Below are 13,219 nucleotides of genomic sequence, written 5' to 3'. Positions count from 1 at the left end.
TGGGTCTTTGAGGTACGCTTGCCAACGAGCTGCATGGCAGGTCAACATATGTCTGGTCAAGCATGTGGTGCCCAAGCGGCTGATGTTTTGGCCACACGAGATACGCTTGAGACATATGTTGCAAATAGAAGCGGTGCGATCTGATGCACTCATCTCAAAAAAGGCCCACACCAAAGAACTTTTAGAATAACGCGCAGAGGCAGCGCCCTGCACAGGCGGAGCTCTGCCGTGTGATTCAGTTGGTGTGCTGCCCCTAAGCTGGCCCCCGGAGGGCATGCTGCCTCGTTGGACATGTGCCTCCTCCTCCTCCTCTCTCCTACCAGGCACCCACGTGGAGTCAGTGCCCTCATCATCCCCTCCCTCTTCATCGCTGGAGCAAACCTGGCAGTATGCTGCAGCTTGTGGAACATGACTGCCAGACTGCTGTCCTTCTTGAGCATCCCCTCTCTCTGCATTCACACTACTGCCTTCCTCTAGCTGAGTATCATCATCAGAGCCTACAAAACACTGGGCATCCTCCTGGAGCATGTACCCAACACTGTGCTCAAAGAGTTCAGGAGACTCCTCAGGAGGACGTGGTGGGTCTCGGGAAGGAGTCACTGATGATTACATTGAGAGGAGGGAAGACAATGCGTTGGCAGCTGCTTTGCTAGTGCCCTGAGCCTGGGTGAGAGAGGATGAGGAGGATGAAGAGGGCTTGGTCATCCACTCTACCAAGTCGTTGGCATGTTGCGGCTCAACATGTCCAGCTGCCGAAAAGAAGGACAAGCGTGTCCCATGGCCACGTGCTGATGATGACGATGCACCGCGTCCACGACCAGCACTGTTGTCTCTAGACACAGAGCCTGCTTGCCCTCTTTTATCGGCTCGCGCCTGTCTGCCTCTCCTTGCTGGCCTTCCAGACATGGTAATGGCCTGAAGGGAGATGGGAAAACCAGCAATTGGGTAGTGTATTTTTTGCTGAAGGCACACACAACATCCATTAACTCCTGCAGATGGCTCAATTAGAGAAGAGCTATGTAGGTGGATATAACGGTGTATACTGGGTTCAGGGCATGCAGACAGCACGCACAATATCCTACAACTGACTGCAAGCTCTATTTAAAAAGAGCAAGATAGCTAGCTATATAGGTGGATATAGCGGTGTATACTGGGTTCAGGGCACGCAGACAGCACGCACAATCTCCTACAACTGACTGCAAGCTCTATTTAAAAAGAGCAAGATAGCTAGCTATATAGGTGGATATAGAGGTGTATACTGGGTTCAGGGCACGCAGACAGCACGCACAATCTCCTACAACTGACTGCAAGCTCTATTTAGAAAGAGCAAGATAGCTAGCTATATAGGTGGATATAGTGGTGTATCCTGGGTTCAGGGCACGCAGACAGCACACACAATCTCCTACAACTGACTGCAAGCTCTATTTAAAAAGAGCAAGATAGCTCTAGGGTTAAGTGTGTCCTAGGGAGTGATTATAACTGTGGGTGGGATGGGCTACATGTGACACGACACTGATCACTGTTCCCGATCACAGGGAGCTGTGATCAGTGTCCTGCCAATAGAAAGAATGGGGAAATGCTTGTTTACATCAGCATTTCCCCATTTTTCCTCTCAGTGAGACAATCCCGGCCATCCCCGCGGACTCATCGAGTCCGCGGGACCCATGCTCACACTCACAGAGCACACAACGGCAAATTTAAAGGGACGTACCTGTATGCCCATTTGCCTGTCCATTGCATTCTGTCAACGTAAATGTTCAGGCGGCGGTCGGCAAGTGGTTAAAAACAAAAACCTGCAAGACAAAGTTATAGTGTGCTAGTATGCATCACATACTAGCACATTATGTCAAACCTACCATAGAACGAAGCCCTCCAGCAGCACACTGTCACCGCTGAAGGTGCTTCTATCTTTGCCCAGTCTTCCTTTCAGGTTTATGGACTCCGGCTATGTGAGTGGCTGGAACCACGATGACGGGTATGCTGTTCCATCAGAGTGCATTTGTCTGTGTCGTCACAAGTAGGGATGAGCTTCGTGTTCGCCCGTTCTGTGAATTTTTGAACGTTATGGGGCGTTCGCGCCAAATTCGTGTGGCGCTCACGGCCCACAATGCAGTCACAATGCTCTCTTTTTGTGGGGGGGCAGCAACCTAGAATTATATTATATATACATAGGCATATAAGACACACGTAGGATTTGTATTAAGTTGTTTTATGCTTTTGTTTACCTACTCCTGGTGTTGAATAGCGCGGTTCTCCTATCTTTTAATTTCATTGCTGGCTCATGATTGGCCAAGCATGCACTGTGACCCCGCATGCTTGGCCAATCACAGCGCCGGCAGCGAGGAGAGCCATGATTGGCCACAGGCAGGATGCCTGCTATATACACCTATATAGCTAAATATCTTGCTCGTTTTAAATAGAGCTTGCAGTCAGCGGTAGGAGATTGTGCGTGCTGTCTGCATGCTCTGAAAAAGACGGATGGCAAAACAAATTATACAGGGGTGATAACCCTTCCCTATGTTTTCCAAAAAGCTTAAAAATAGCTTTTTTGACTGGAGCTACACGATATTTAAAGGAATATTTCGCTTTTTTTTCACTTTAATCGTCATTAAAATCAGTGCTCCCGCCAAAACGGCCGTTTTTAAAAGTTTTTTTTTTGCATTGACCCATGTCCCCTGGGGCAGGAGCCAGGTCTCCAAACCCTTTTTAGGACAGTATCTTGCATATTAGCCATTAAAATTAGCACTTTTAATTTTGAACGTTCGAGTCCCATAGACTTCAATGGGGTTCTAACGTTCGTACAAATTTGGGGTCCTTCCGAAAGTTCTGGTCCGAACCGAACCGAACCGTGGGGGGGGGGGTTTGACGCATCCCTAGTCACCAGCTGCAACTACAGTAAATATCTTCTGAACGGTGCACGTGTAACAGATATGTACAGTACCTATAGGCAAGCCTCATTATAGGCTTACCTATAGGTAAAATTCATGCATGAGAGTTTACTCCCACTTTAAGCAGTTACAGAAACTGTCTTTTTTGGTAATTTGCAATTTAACATTTTTGTTTTTTGATTTAATACCACTCTAATACTAATTTAACAACGTAACATTTATTTTCTATTTGCCTGCAGTTTACATTTATTTCAGTAGGTTTTGTTGTTGACGTTGACATTTTAATTCCTTTACTCTATTGAGGGCAGGGATGCACAAAAATTATTGGCTTGTTTGGGGGAGTCAAAAGATAAGCTGTAGAATAATGCATGGGTTTGATAGACCAATTCATTATTTTATTACCATAAAGTAAATCCGCACACTGATGGTAACCTATGATACTTACTTCATAATCTGATTCTTGCTGTCTAGGTTTTAGCTATGAAAAAGAAAGAAAACATTCACCATATTAGAATTTTTCCATTAGTAGTTTTTAACATGAATTTAAATAGCATTGGCCTATAGCAATCAGATTTCTAGTTATTGCAGTTTGGCCACACACTGGCAACTGATTGTCTTGCTTAAATGGTTAGTTTGTAAAAAAATACTATATGCAGTCCATGACTACCAACTATAAACAAATCCAATTTTAAAAATATGCATTTATGTTCCTCCCATAATCGTATGCCATATGTGCTTGTGAGTGGAACCTGCCCCAACACGTTTTTTAATAGAAGTGGCCCTAGTGGTACAAGAGGAAGCACTGTCCTGAGACTCACACATGCGCATCGCTATCTGTCGTCACTGCAGATGACTCTCTCTCCAGCCACTGAGCTCATCTGTGCAGAATGCTCTAATGGCGGTTTTCTCTCTTCTAGAGAAGAGGACAGGATGAAGCTGTGAAATCTATCAGAAGCATTTGAGGTAGGCTTCACGTTGTGTACCAATGGCCTACAGACATGGAAAGAACACAAATGTATACTTTTAAAATCTGATTCGTTTCAAATTCAGAAATGGTGTCTGTGGACTGCATATTTCTTTTATTTTGTAAAGGTGAACTAATCCCTTAACAGTTGACCTTTTAGAAACTACTGGGTGATCTTTGTACCAGAGAACATGATGTAAAAGATGAAGTAAGGATCAGTTTTATGCCAGAATATCTCTATGTAGGACAACAAAAATTCCCACAGCAGTAAGCACTTGTGTCAGGGCTAGGCTCTGGTTCCGGATCCTGCTTGCTGTTCCACTACACTGATTCTCCAAGTTCCTGATTTCCTGGCCTGTTCTGAAGTGATCCCTGGCTCCCTGACGTTCTGGCTTGTCTGACTATCTGTTCCGGTTACTGAACTTTAGCTATGTTTTGACCATGTTTGCTCTGTTTACCTTTTACCATTATTATTATAAAACAGTGTGATTTGTTGTGTACTTCTGTCTCAGTCTGAGTCATGGTTTCTGACAGTAGGCAAAGGCTAAATGGCATTATGGGGTACTCATAATAGCCTGTTCTGGTATTAAACACAGTTTTCCATTCATCACCCTCCTTGATCTCATGAGATTGTATGCCCCTCTCAAATCAAGCTTGGTGAAAACCATTGCTCCCTTGAGGCGGTCAAATAACTCCGTAATCAATGGAATCAATGTAATCAATGGAATTGGATAAGCATTTCTAATCGTGAAACTACTGAGACCCCTATAATCAATACAATGTCTTGGTTCACCACTCTTCTTCACAAAGAAGAAACCAGTACCAGCAAGAGGTGATGATTTGCAAATGAATCCTCAAGAAAGACTAATGGTAGACCTAATTAACTCACTGCCAGAACATCTCTGTTTTCAACCTAAAGATTCACTTTAGATACCTACTTCTAATGCCGTGTACACAAGACAGGACTTTTTGACAGCAAAGGTCAGATGGAACGAGTCCATTGGACAATTCGATAGTGTGTGGGCTCCATTTGACCTTTGCTTGCCAAAAATCCGGCGGACTTTAGAAATAGAACATGTTTTAAATTTTCCTGCCGGAACTCCGCCGGCCCGAGAAATCCGTTCGTGTGTATGCTAGTCCAACGGACAAAAAACTATTCTAGGGCAGCTACTGGCTATGAAATTTCTTATTCTAGTTTGGTCGTACGTCATCACGTTTGAATCCATCGGACTTTGGTGTGATTGTGTGTATTCAAGTCCGTTCATTCAGAAAGTCCGCCGGAACTCCTCTGAAAGTCCATCGGGAAGACTGTCGGACCTAGTCCGTCCAAAAGTCAGTTTGTGTGTACACGGCATAACAAGGGTATATCTGACACTGATACTGGGACTTATATGTGCTATTATTTTCATACAACCAAATCTTCCTTTTGAAAAAATAACTCTTTTCTTTTTAGCTCATAAGGCGGTCATAATTAATTTCTAAGTGGACTAATCAGGATGATAAATGATAATCTGAGCAGCTTTAGCTCTTTTGAAATACTAAACAAATATTTACTAGATTTTCTCCATTCCCCTGTTAAGATCTCCCCTGGGGCCACATACGGCTGGGCTGTCATTCACTCTTATAGCCAATCAGGCTTCTCTCCTTCCATTAGGCATTACCTCCATGACGATTTTTTTCATCTGACATTTTGCCAGCATGTTGTCACACAGCGTGCAGACGTTTTCTTTTTAATTGTCTTAATTGTTGTCTTGTGTCTGTGTCTTTTTGTGTGGTGATTACTACATCACTGTGATCTTCCAATAGGCTAGCCTTGGGGAAGCTGTATATTTCTCTATATCTGGGCCTGATATTGTGCCAACTTGTTTACAATATAATAAAACCTAAGATTTTTATGATAGCTCCAATATGTTCTGATTTCTGCTGCCATTTCTAACCCTATCCGGTGTCTTTTGCCGGGCTGCTACTTGCGATATATGCTCAAATCGACTCTGGGGCTGCAGGCCTGTTCATTGATGATGCCTATATCTAAGCACTCGATTCCACTACAGCTTCATGCCACTCCACTTGCCATTGAGCATCTTGATGGGAGACCTCTACAGCCTGCCCATGTGACCCATGAGACTGCTCCGTTGTCCATGGCCATAAGGGCTCTTCACCATGAGATAATCTAATTCCAAGTCATTTCCTCACCTAAATTTCCAGTGGTTATTGGTTATCCTTGGTTACAGAGGCACAACCCCTCTTGATTGGCTTCGTGCTGAGGTTCTTACTAGATGTGCAGAGTAAAATATTTTGTTTCGTAATTTCGTTTTCGTCCGAAAACTTAATTTATTTAGTTACTCCCGAAATTCGTTTTTATTTATTTAGTTTTTCGTTCAAAAATTGCATTCATCCGAAAATCCACATGAATTACGATCGAATCTGTCTTTGAAGGCTTATGGTGTCTGTCGAATGTATAAAGAAGATTCGATGGAGCTAGTATACAGCATACTTTAGAACCCTATTAAAGTCTATGGCACTCCAACGTTCAAAATCTAAAGTGCTAATTGTAAAGACTAATTTGCAAGTTACTGTCCTAAAAAGTGTTTGGGGACCCGGGTCCTGCCCCAGGGGACAAGTATCAATGCAAAAAAAAGTTTTAAAAACGGCCGTTTTTTGGGAGCAGTGATTTTAATAATGATTAAAGTGAAACAATAAAAGTGTAATATTCCTTTAAATTTCATAGGGGGGGTTGTCTATAGTATGCCTGTGAAGGGGCTCATGTTTCTGGTGCTTAGAACTGTCCCTGCACAAAGTGTCATTTATGCAGGAAAAAAAGTCCTTTAAAATCACTCGCAGCTATTATGAATTGTCGGCTCCGTAATACAGAGAACACTCATTGAAAGTCATTGATAAAAAATAAATAAATAAATAAATAAAAAAGCGTGGGGGTCCCCCAAATTCAATTACCAGGCCCTTCAGGTCTGGTATGGATATTAAGGGGAACCCTGCCTCAAATTTAAGAAAAAATTTGACGTGGGGTTCCCTCTAAATATCCATAACCAGACCCTTCAGGTCTGGTATGGATATTAGGTGGAACCCCGCGTCAAATGTAAAAAAAATTGACGTGGGGGTCCCCCTAATAATCCATACCAGACCCTTTATCTGAGCACGCAACCTGGCCCCCCCTCCCTCCTGAACCGTACCAGGCCACATGCCCTCAACATTGGGAGGATGCTTTGGGGGTCTGTGACCCATCAAAGCACCTTGTCCCCATGTTGATGAGGACAAGGGCCTCATCCTCACAACCCTGGCCGGTGGTTGTAAGGGTCTGCGGGCGGGGGGCTTATCAGAATCTGGAAGCCCCCTTTAACAAGGGGACCCCCAGATCCCACCCCCCCCCGTTTGAAATGGTAAGGGGGTACAAAAGTACCCCTACCATTTCACAAAGAAAGTGTAAAAAATAGATAAATAAGACAAACATACTTTTGAAAATTTCCTTTATTAAAAATAAAAAAAAGAAAAAAAAGATTCCAGCGGTGGTAATCCACTCTTGCTATCCAGCGACGGACGGTCATCTCTCCAGCGATGGCTCATCTCATCCAACGCAGCGTATCCATCCTTCTTCTGTCTCCGTGGTGGGGACACTACAAGAATTCCGGCGGCCTGACGTTTCTTATATACGGAGGGCGGGGCCACCCGTCACCTGACCCCGCCCCCCTCTGACGCAAGGGGAAACCCGGGGTTCCCCGTGACGTATGGGTGACCCCACCCCCTCTGATGTAACGGAAACCTGCCTGTGTTACATCAGAGGGGTGCGGGGTCACCCATACGTCACAGGGAACCCCGGGTTTCCCCTTGCGTCAGAGGGGGGCGGGGTCAGGTGACGGGTGGCCCCGCCCTCCGTATATAAGAAACGTCAGGCCGCCGGAATCCTTGCAGTGTCTCCACCGCGGGGACAGAAGAAGGATGGATACGCTGCGCTGGATGAGATGAGCCATCGCTGGAGAGATGACCGTCCATCGCTGGATAGCAAAAGTGGATTACCACCGCTGGAATCTTTTTTTTATTTTTTTTATTTTTAATAAAGGAATTTTTCAAAAGTGTGTTTGTCTTATTTAACAATTTTTTACACTTTCTTTGTGAAATGGTAGGGGTACTTTTGTACCCCCTTACCATTTCAAACAGGGGGGGCGGGATCTGGGGGTCCCCTTGTTAAAGGGGGCTTCCAGATTCTGATAAGCCCCCCGCCCGCAGACCCTCACAACCACCGGCCAGGGTTGTGAGGATGAGGCCCTTGTCCTCATCAACATGGGGACAAGGGGCTTTGAGGGGTCACAGACCCCCAAAGCATCCTCCCAATGTTGAGGGCATGTGGCCTGGTACGGTTCAGGAGGGAGGGGGGGCCGCTCTCTCGTCCCCCCCTCTTTTCCTGCGGCCTGCCAGGTTGCGTGCTCGGATAAATGGTCTGGTATGGATTTTTAGGGGGACCCCCACGTCAATTTTTTTTACATTTGACGCGGGGTTCCCCTTAATATCCATACCAGACCTGAAGGGTATGGTTATGGATATTTAGGGGGAACCCCACGTCAAATTTTTTCTTAAATTTGAGGCAGGGTTCCCCTTAATATCCATACCAGACCTGAAGGGCCTGGTAATTGAATTTGGGGGACCCCCACGCTTTTTATTTATTTATTTATTTATTTTTTATCAATTACTTTTAATGAGTGTTCTCTGTATTACGGAGCTGACAATTCATAATAGCTGCGAGTGATTTTAAAGGACTTTTTTTCCTGCATAAATGACACTTTGTGCAGGGACAGTTCTAAGCACCAGAAACATGAGCCCCTTCACGGGCATACTATAGACAACCCCCCCCCTACGAAATTTAAAGGAATATTACACTTTTATTGTTTCACTTTAATCATTATTAAAATCACTGCTCCCGAAAAAACGGCCGGTTTTTAAAACTTTTTTTTGCATTGATACATGTCCCCTGGGGCAGGACCCGGGTCCCCAAACACTTTTTAGGACAGTAAATTGCAGAATCTTTTCTCTCTGTCAAATCTTTTTTCTCTGTCGAATATTTTCTCTATATAATCTTGAACTAATAGAGGTAAGGTTAGGCACATTCGACCACAGGTTCTATAGACAGATTTTTATTGTCAGAGTCACGTCGAATCTCCTATTCTATATCGAACTGTTGTAACAATGAAAACGAAAATAAAGCATTTATTTATGTCGGATCTTTCGTTTTTCGGATTCTGTGCTTTCGTTATCGTTTGTCAAAACGAAAATAGCTGAAATTCGGACGAAAATGCATTCGGACGAAAATGAATGCACATGTCTAGTTCTTACCTTGTCGCCACAATGCAGCAAGACATGTTTTCAGAAGGTGGCTAATGTCCTGTGCACCTCTTCACTTTCCTCCCTGCCGGAGGAGTACCGCGAGTTTAGCAATGTCTTTGACAAAGGTCAAGCCGATAGTTTGCCTCCACACCGCTCATATGATTGCGCAATTGACCGTCAACCTGGTTTATCCTTTGTAGGTCTCGGAGGACAAGGCCATGGAGGAGTATGTTGCAGACGCACTTTCTTGAGGATCCATCTGCAAATCCTCGTCTCCTGCCGTTTTTTTCTTTGTGAAGAAGAGTGGTGAACTAAGGCCTTGTATTGATTATAGGGGTATCAATAGTTTCACGATTAAAAATGCTTATCCAATTCCATTGATTACGGAGTTATTTGACCACCTCAAGGGAGCAACGATTTTCACAAAGCTTGATTTGAGAGGGGCACACAATCTTGTGAGAATCAAGGAGGGCGATGAATGGAAAACTGCGTTTAATACCAGAACAGGCTATTATGAGTACCCCGTAATGCCATTTGGCCTTTGCAACGCTCTGGAAGTTTTCCAGGAATTTATCAACAATGTACTTTGAGACTTGTTGCAGCTATGTCTGTCGTGTGCTTCAGAGGCTGAGAGAAAACAATCTGTTTTGTAAATCGGAGAAGTATGAGTTCCATCGTGAACAGGTTAAATTCATGGGTTATTTCATTTCCACTGCTGGTTTTTCGATGGACCCAGAGAAACTTTCTGCAGTCCTACAGTGGCCTCGACCCATGGGTTTTTCGCCCTCTGCAATGTTATCTTGGCTTTGTCAATTATTTATTCTTAACTCCTCAATCTGGTCAAGCCCCTGACTGATATCACCAGAATGTACTGTAACCCAAAGAGTTGGTCTCCAGAATCCATTAAGGCCTTTGAGAGTTTCAAGGCTGCATTTGGTTAGGCTCCTGTGTTGGCACATCCTGATCCTACGATACCCTATATTCTTGAGGTTGATGCTTCTGAGACTGGAGTTGGCACTCTTCTGTCTCAACATTCTACCTCTGAGTGTACTATGCATCCTTGTGGCTTCTTTTCCAAGAAATTGTCACCTGCAGAATGCAATTATGAGATTGGGGACAGAGAGTTGTTAATGATCATTTTAGCCCTTACAGAATGGAGTCATCTCCTCAAAGGTACCACTGTGCCGGTTCTCATTCCAACCATAAGAATCTCACATCCTTGTCTAGAATAAACACCTCTCTCCCAGAAGGGCACGATAGGCTCTTTTCTTGTCAAGTTTCAATTACATAGTCTCATTCTTACCCGGTACTAAGAATGTAAGGGCTAATGCTTTGTTGTGACAGTTTTCCTCCACTTCCAAGGTGGAATCAGTTCCTGTTTCTGTGATTCGTCCTGATCGTATTCTGGCTACGGTTCACACCAGTCTCCCTTCTCTTTGGGTGAAAGAATTCTTGCTGCTTAGATCCATGCTCCTCCTGAGAAACCTTGTGACCGCTGCTTTGTCCCTGAGAATCTCTGTACTGGCGTGCTCCAGACTTACCATTCTCCCAAGGCTGATGGCCACCCAGGGAAGAGTCAACACTTTTGGGCCATTTTCACACAAGAGTAAGAGCTCAGAGTAAGACACCATGACACCTTCCAGTGGGCCTCCTACAACCCATACCCAATGGAGAGAGGCCTTGGACCCACCTATCTATGGATTTCATTGTGGAGTTACTCAACTCTCAGGGAAACACAATTACCCTTATGGTCTTTGACTGGTTCTTGAAAATTTCTCATTGTATTCCACTTAAAAAGTTGCCCACATCTGGGACCACAAAACGAGCCAACTAGTCCTTGGAGCAGCTTTCACATTGCTATATTTATGACTATCATAACAACTGGTCAGACCTTTTACCTTGGGTGGAGTTTGCTCACAATAGTGCCTTGAATTCTGCTTCCCGATTCTCCCCACTTATGGTGAACTATGGTTCCCCACCATCCATATTGCCTGACTGTCACGTACCTGGTGGAGTTTGAGCTTTAGAGAGGGCTTCTCTTGTGCCTTCTGTCTGACACCCCTGATAGTGATTACGAGGGCCGATGTAGTGGATGGTGCTGGCCGGTCCTTGGCAGGAACCAGATGGCTGAAGAGCGCTGGGCAGGCTCTGATGATCGGAGCTCCATATTGTTGGGTCAGCAGATGGAGACATAGCCGGCGACATAAGCCAGGAGGTCATCAACAGCCAGATAGAGCAGGTACTGAGACGAAAGGCAGAGGCAGAGACGGGACACAGGTCGGGTTCAGTACACAAACGGACAGCAAGGTACAGGAGCATCAGGCAGTAGCAGAGTCAAACACAAGCCAGGATCAGGTAGGCAGGCGGAGGTCAAAGAGAAAGTTCAAGTGAAGCAGCCCACGCATGCGCAAATACAATCCTTCTTTACAGGTACACGTCTGTTAGCCAGACTTCTCTTACACTGACACATTTGCTTCTCAGAACATTCCTGCATTGGAAGAGCATCTCTGTGATCTTTGTACCCATGATTGGCATGTCGCAAGGACTCCTGGACTCGTACCCAAGTGGAACAGACGCCATGCTAATGGCAGACACCCGCCTGCAACTTCCTACCAGGTTGGGGACAGGGTCTATCATCTCGCAACCTCCGACTCCGTGTTCCCCACTGACGTTGGCACCTCGATTTATTTGGTCTTTCTGTATCCTCCACAGGAAAAACCTAGTGGCTTATGCTTTAGACCTTCCTTTGAATATGCGTATTTCAAATGTATTTCATACCTCCTTATTAAAACCTTTGGTCTGCAACTGCTTCACCCCCTCGGTGCCACGTCCTCACTCAGTACATGTTGAGATCCATGAGAAGTATAAAGTACAGTCCATTGTTGACTCCTGTAGGTTTCCCGTGGGCGCATACAGAACCTGGTTCATTGGATAAGGTATGGTTTGGAGAAAATGCTCTTGGGTCTCATCCCCGGTATACATGTGCCGTCCTCCTCTGCGCTTTCCATAGATGTTTAGCCCTCAAACCTGGTGGTCCTCCAAGGGGGAGGGGTCATTGAGGAGGAGGTACTGTCAGGGCTGGGCTCAGCCCTTTCTTCTCAGAACAGGCCGCTCAGCTATCGGTTAATTGCCAGCTCTATTCTTTCCACAGTGACTCACCTGGTGATGTTATCCTGCTCGCCAGTACTGCTGGCTACTTAAGCTGCTAAGTTCAGATCCTCTCTGCCTTCGCCTGGTCAACATATCAAGATACTCTCTCCTGTGTTCCTGTTTAGACTTGCTTACCTGAAATTCTTTCTGGTTGCTGTTCCACTACGCTGATTCTCTGTTTTTCCTGATTTCCTGGCCTGTTCTGAATTACGCTTATGCCTGGCTCCCTGACTCCCTGGCTTGTCTGACTATCAGTTCCGGTTACCGAACTCTGGCTATGTTTTGACCATGTTTGCTCTGTTTTCCTTTTACCATTATTATTATTATTATTATTAAACAGTGTGATTTTTACTGCACTTCTGTCTTGGTATAATTCATGGTTCCTGACAACTTGTTATTATTCTCAATTTAAATGGTTAATTCCCCTCCTCACAAAAACAATGCATTCCAGAATCCCCAGTTCATTACATACCACTCCTCCACTGTTTGAATAGTTGGTCTTATCCCACTCCATACATCAAGGTTGTCCACAGCCTGTCCGAAAATACTCCTTAGTAACTGACCCCCCCCCCCCCCCCCCCGATGTTAGACATGTGCCCTCAGCAGACGCTCTGGCTCATTCACACACTGAGCTTGCACAGTGTATTTTCTCAGCCATTCTAAGCAGCCACTGCTGCTACAGAGGGAGCACACGGTTTAAACAAACCAGAGCTTGAATATATATTATAGAAAGGAATAGTCAAGGCGATCTTACCTCAGTTCCTGGAATAATAGTTGAATAGATGTGTGGTGGTGGAACAGTTGAATTTTCATTTATTGTACCAAGGGGGGGCTCTGAATTCAGGAGAGAAAGAAGACAATTTATGAAGGTTTTCTATGTATGGTT

At 44.9% G+C, this 13,219-nt stretch overlaps 1 protein-coding gene across 1 annotated transcript in view; it reads right to left on the bottom strand.

Moving 5' to 3' along the window:
* The window catches only part of LOC143932971 (cell adhesion molecule CEACAM1-like), a 154,149-nt gene that overhangs the window by 40,685 nt on the left and 100,245 nt on the right, over nucleotides 1-13,219 (bottom strand). The window contains exons 7-8 of the mRNA XM_077455896.1: nucleotides 13,088-13,167; nucleotides 3,334-3,366 (exon numbers count right to left, since the gene is read on the bottom strand). Coding sequence (XP_077312022.1) covers nucleotides 3,334-3,366; nucleotides 13,088-13,167 — 113 coding nt within the window. The remainder of the gene's footprint in view (nucleotides 1-3,333; nucleotides 3,367-13,087; nucleotides 13,168-13,219) is intronic.

This window comes from Lithobates pipiens, unplaced genomic scaffold, assembly GCF_037356315.1.
Source record: "Lithobates pipiens isolate NorthernLeopardFrog02 unplaced genomic scaffold, aLitPip1_a1.2 Scaffold_27, whole genome shotgun sequence".
NCBI classification, from domain to species: domain Eukaryota; kingdom Metazoa; phylum Chordata; class Amphibia; order Anura; family Ranidae; genus Lithobates; species Lithobates pipiens.
Note: the sequence above shows the minus strand (reverse complement) of the source record. Positions and strands in the feature narration are given on the sequence as shown.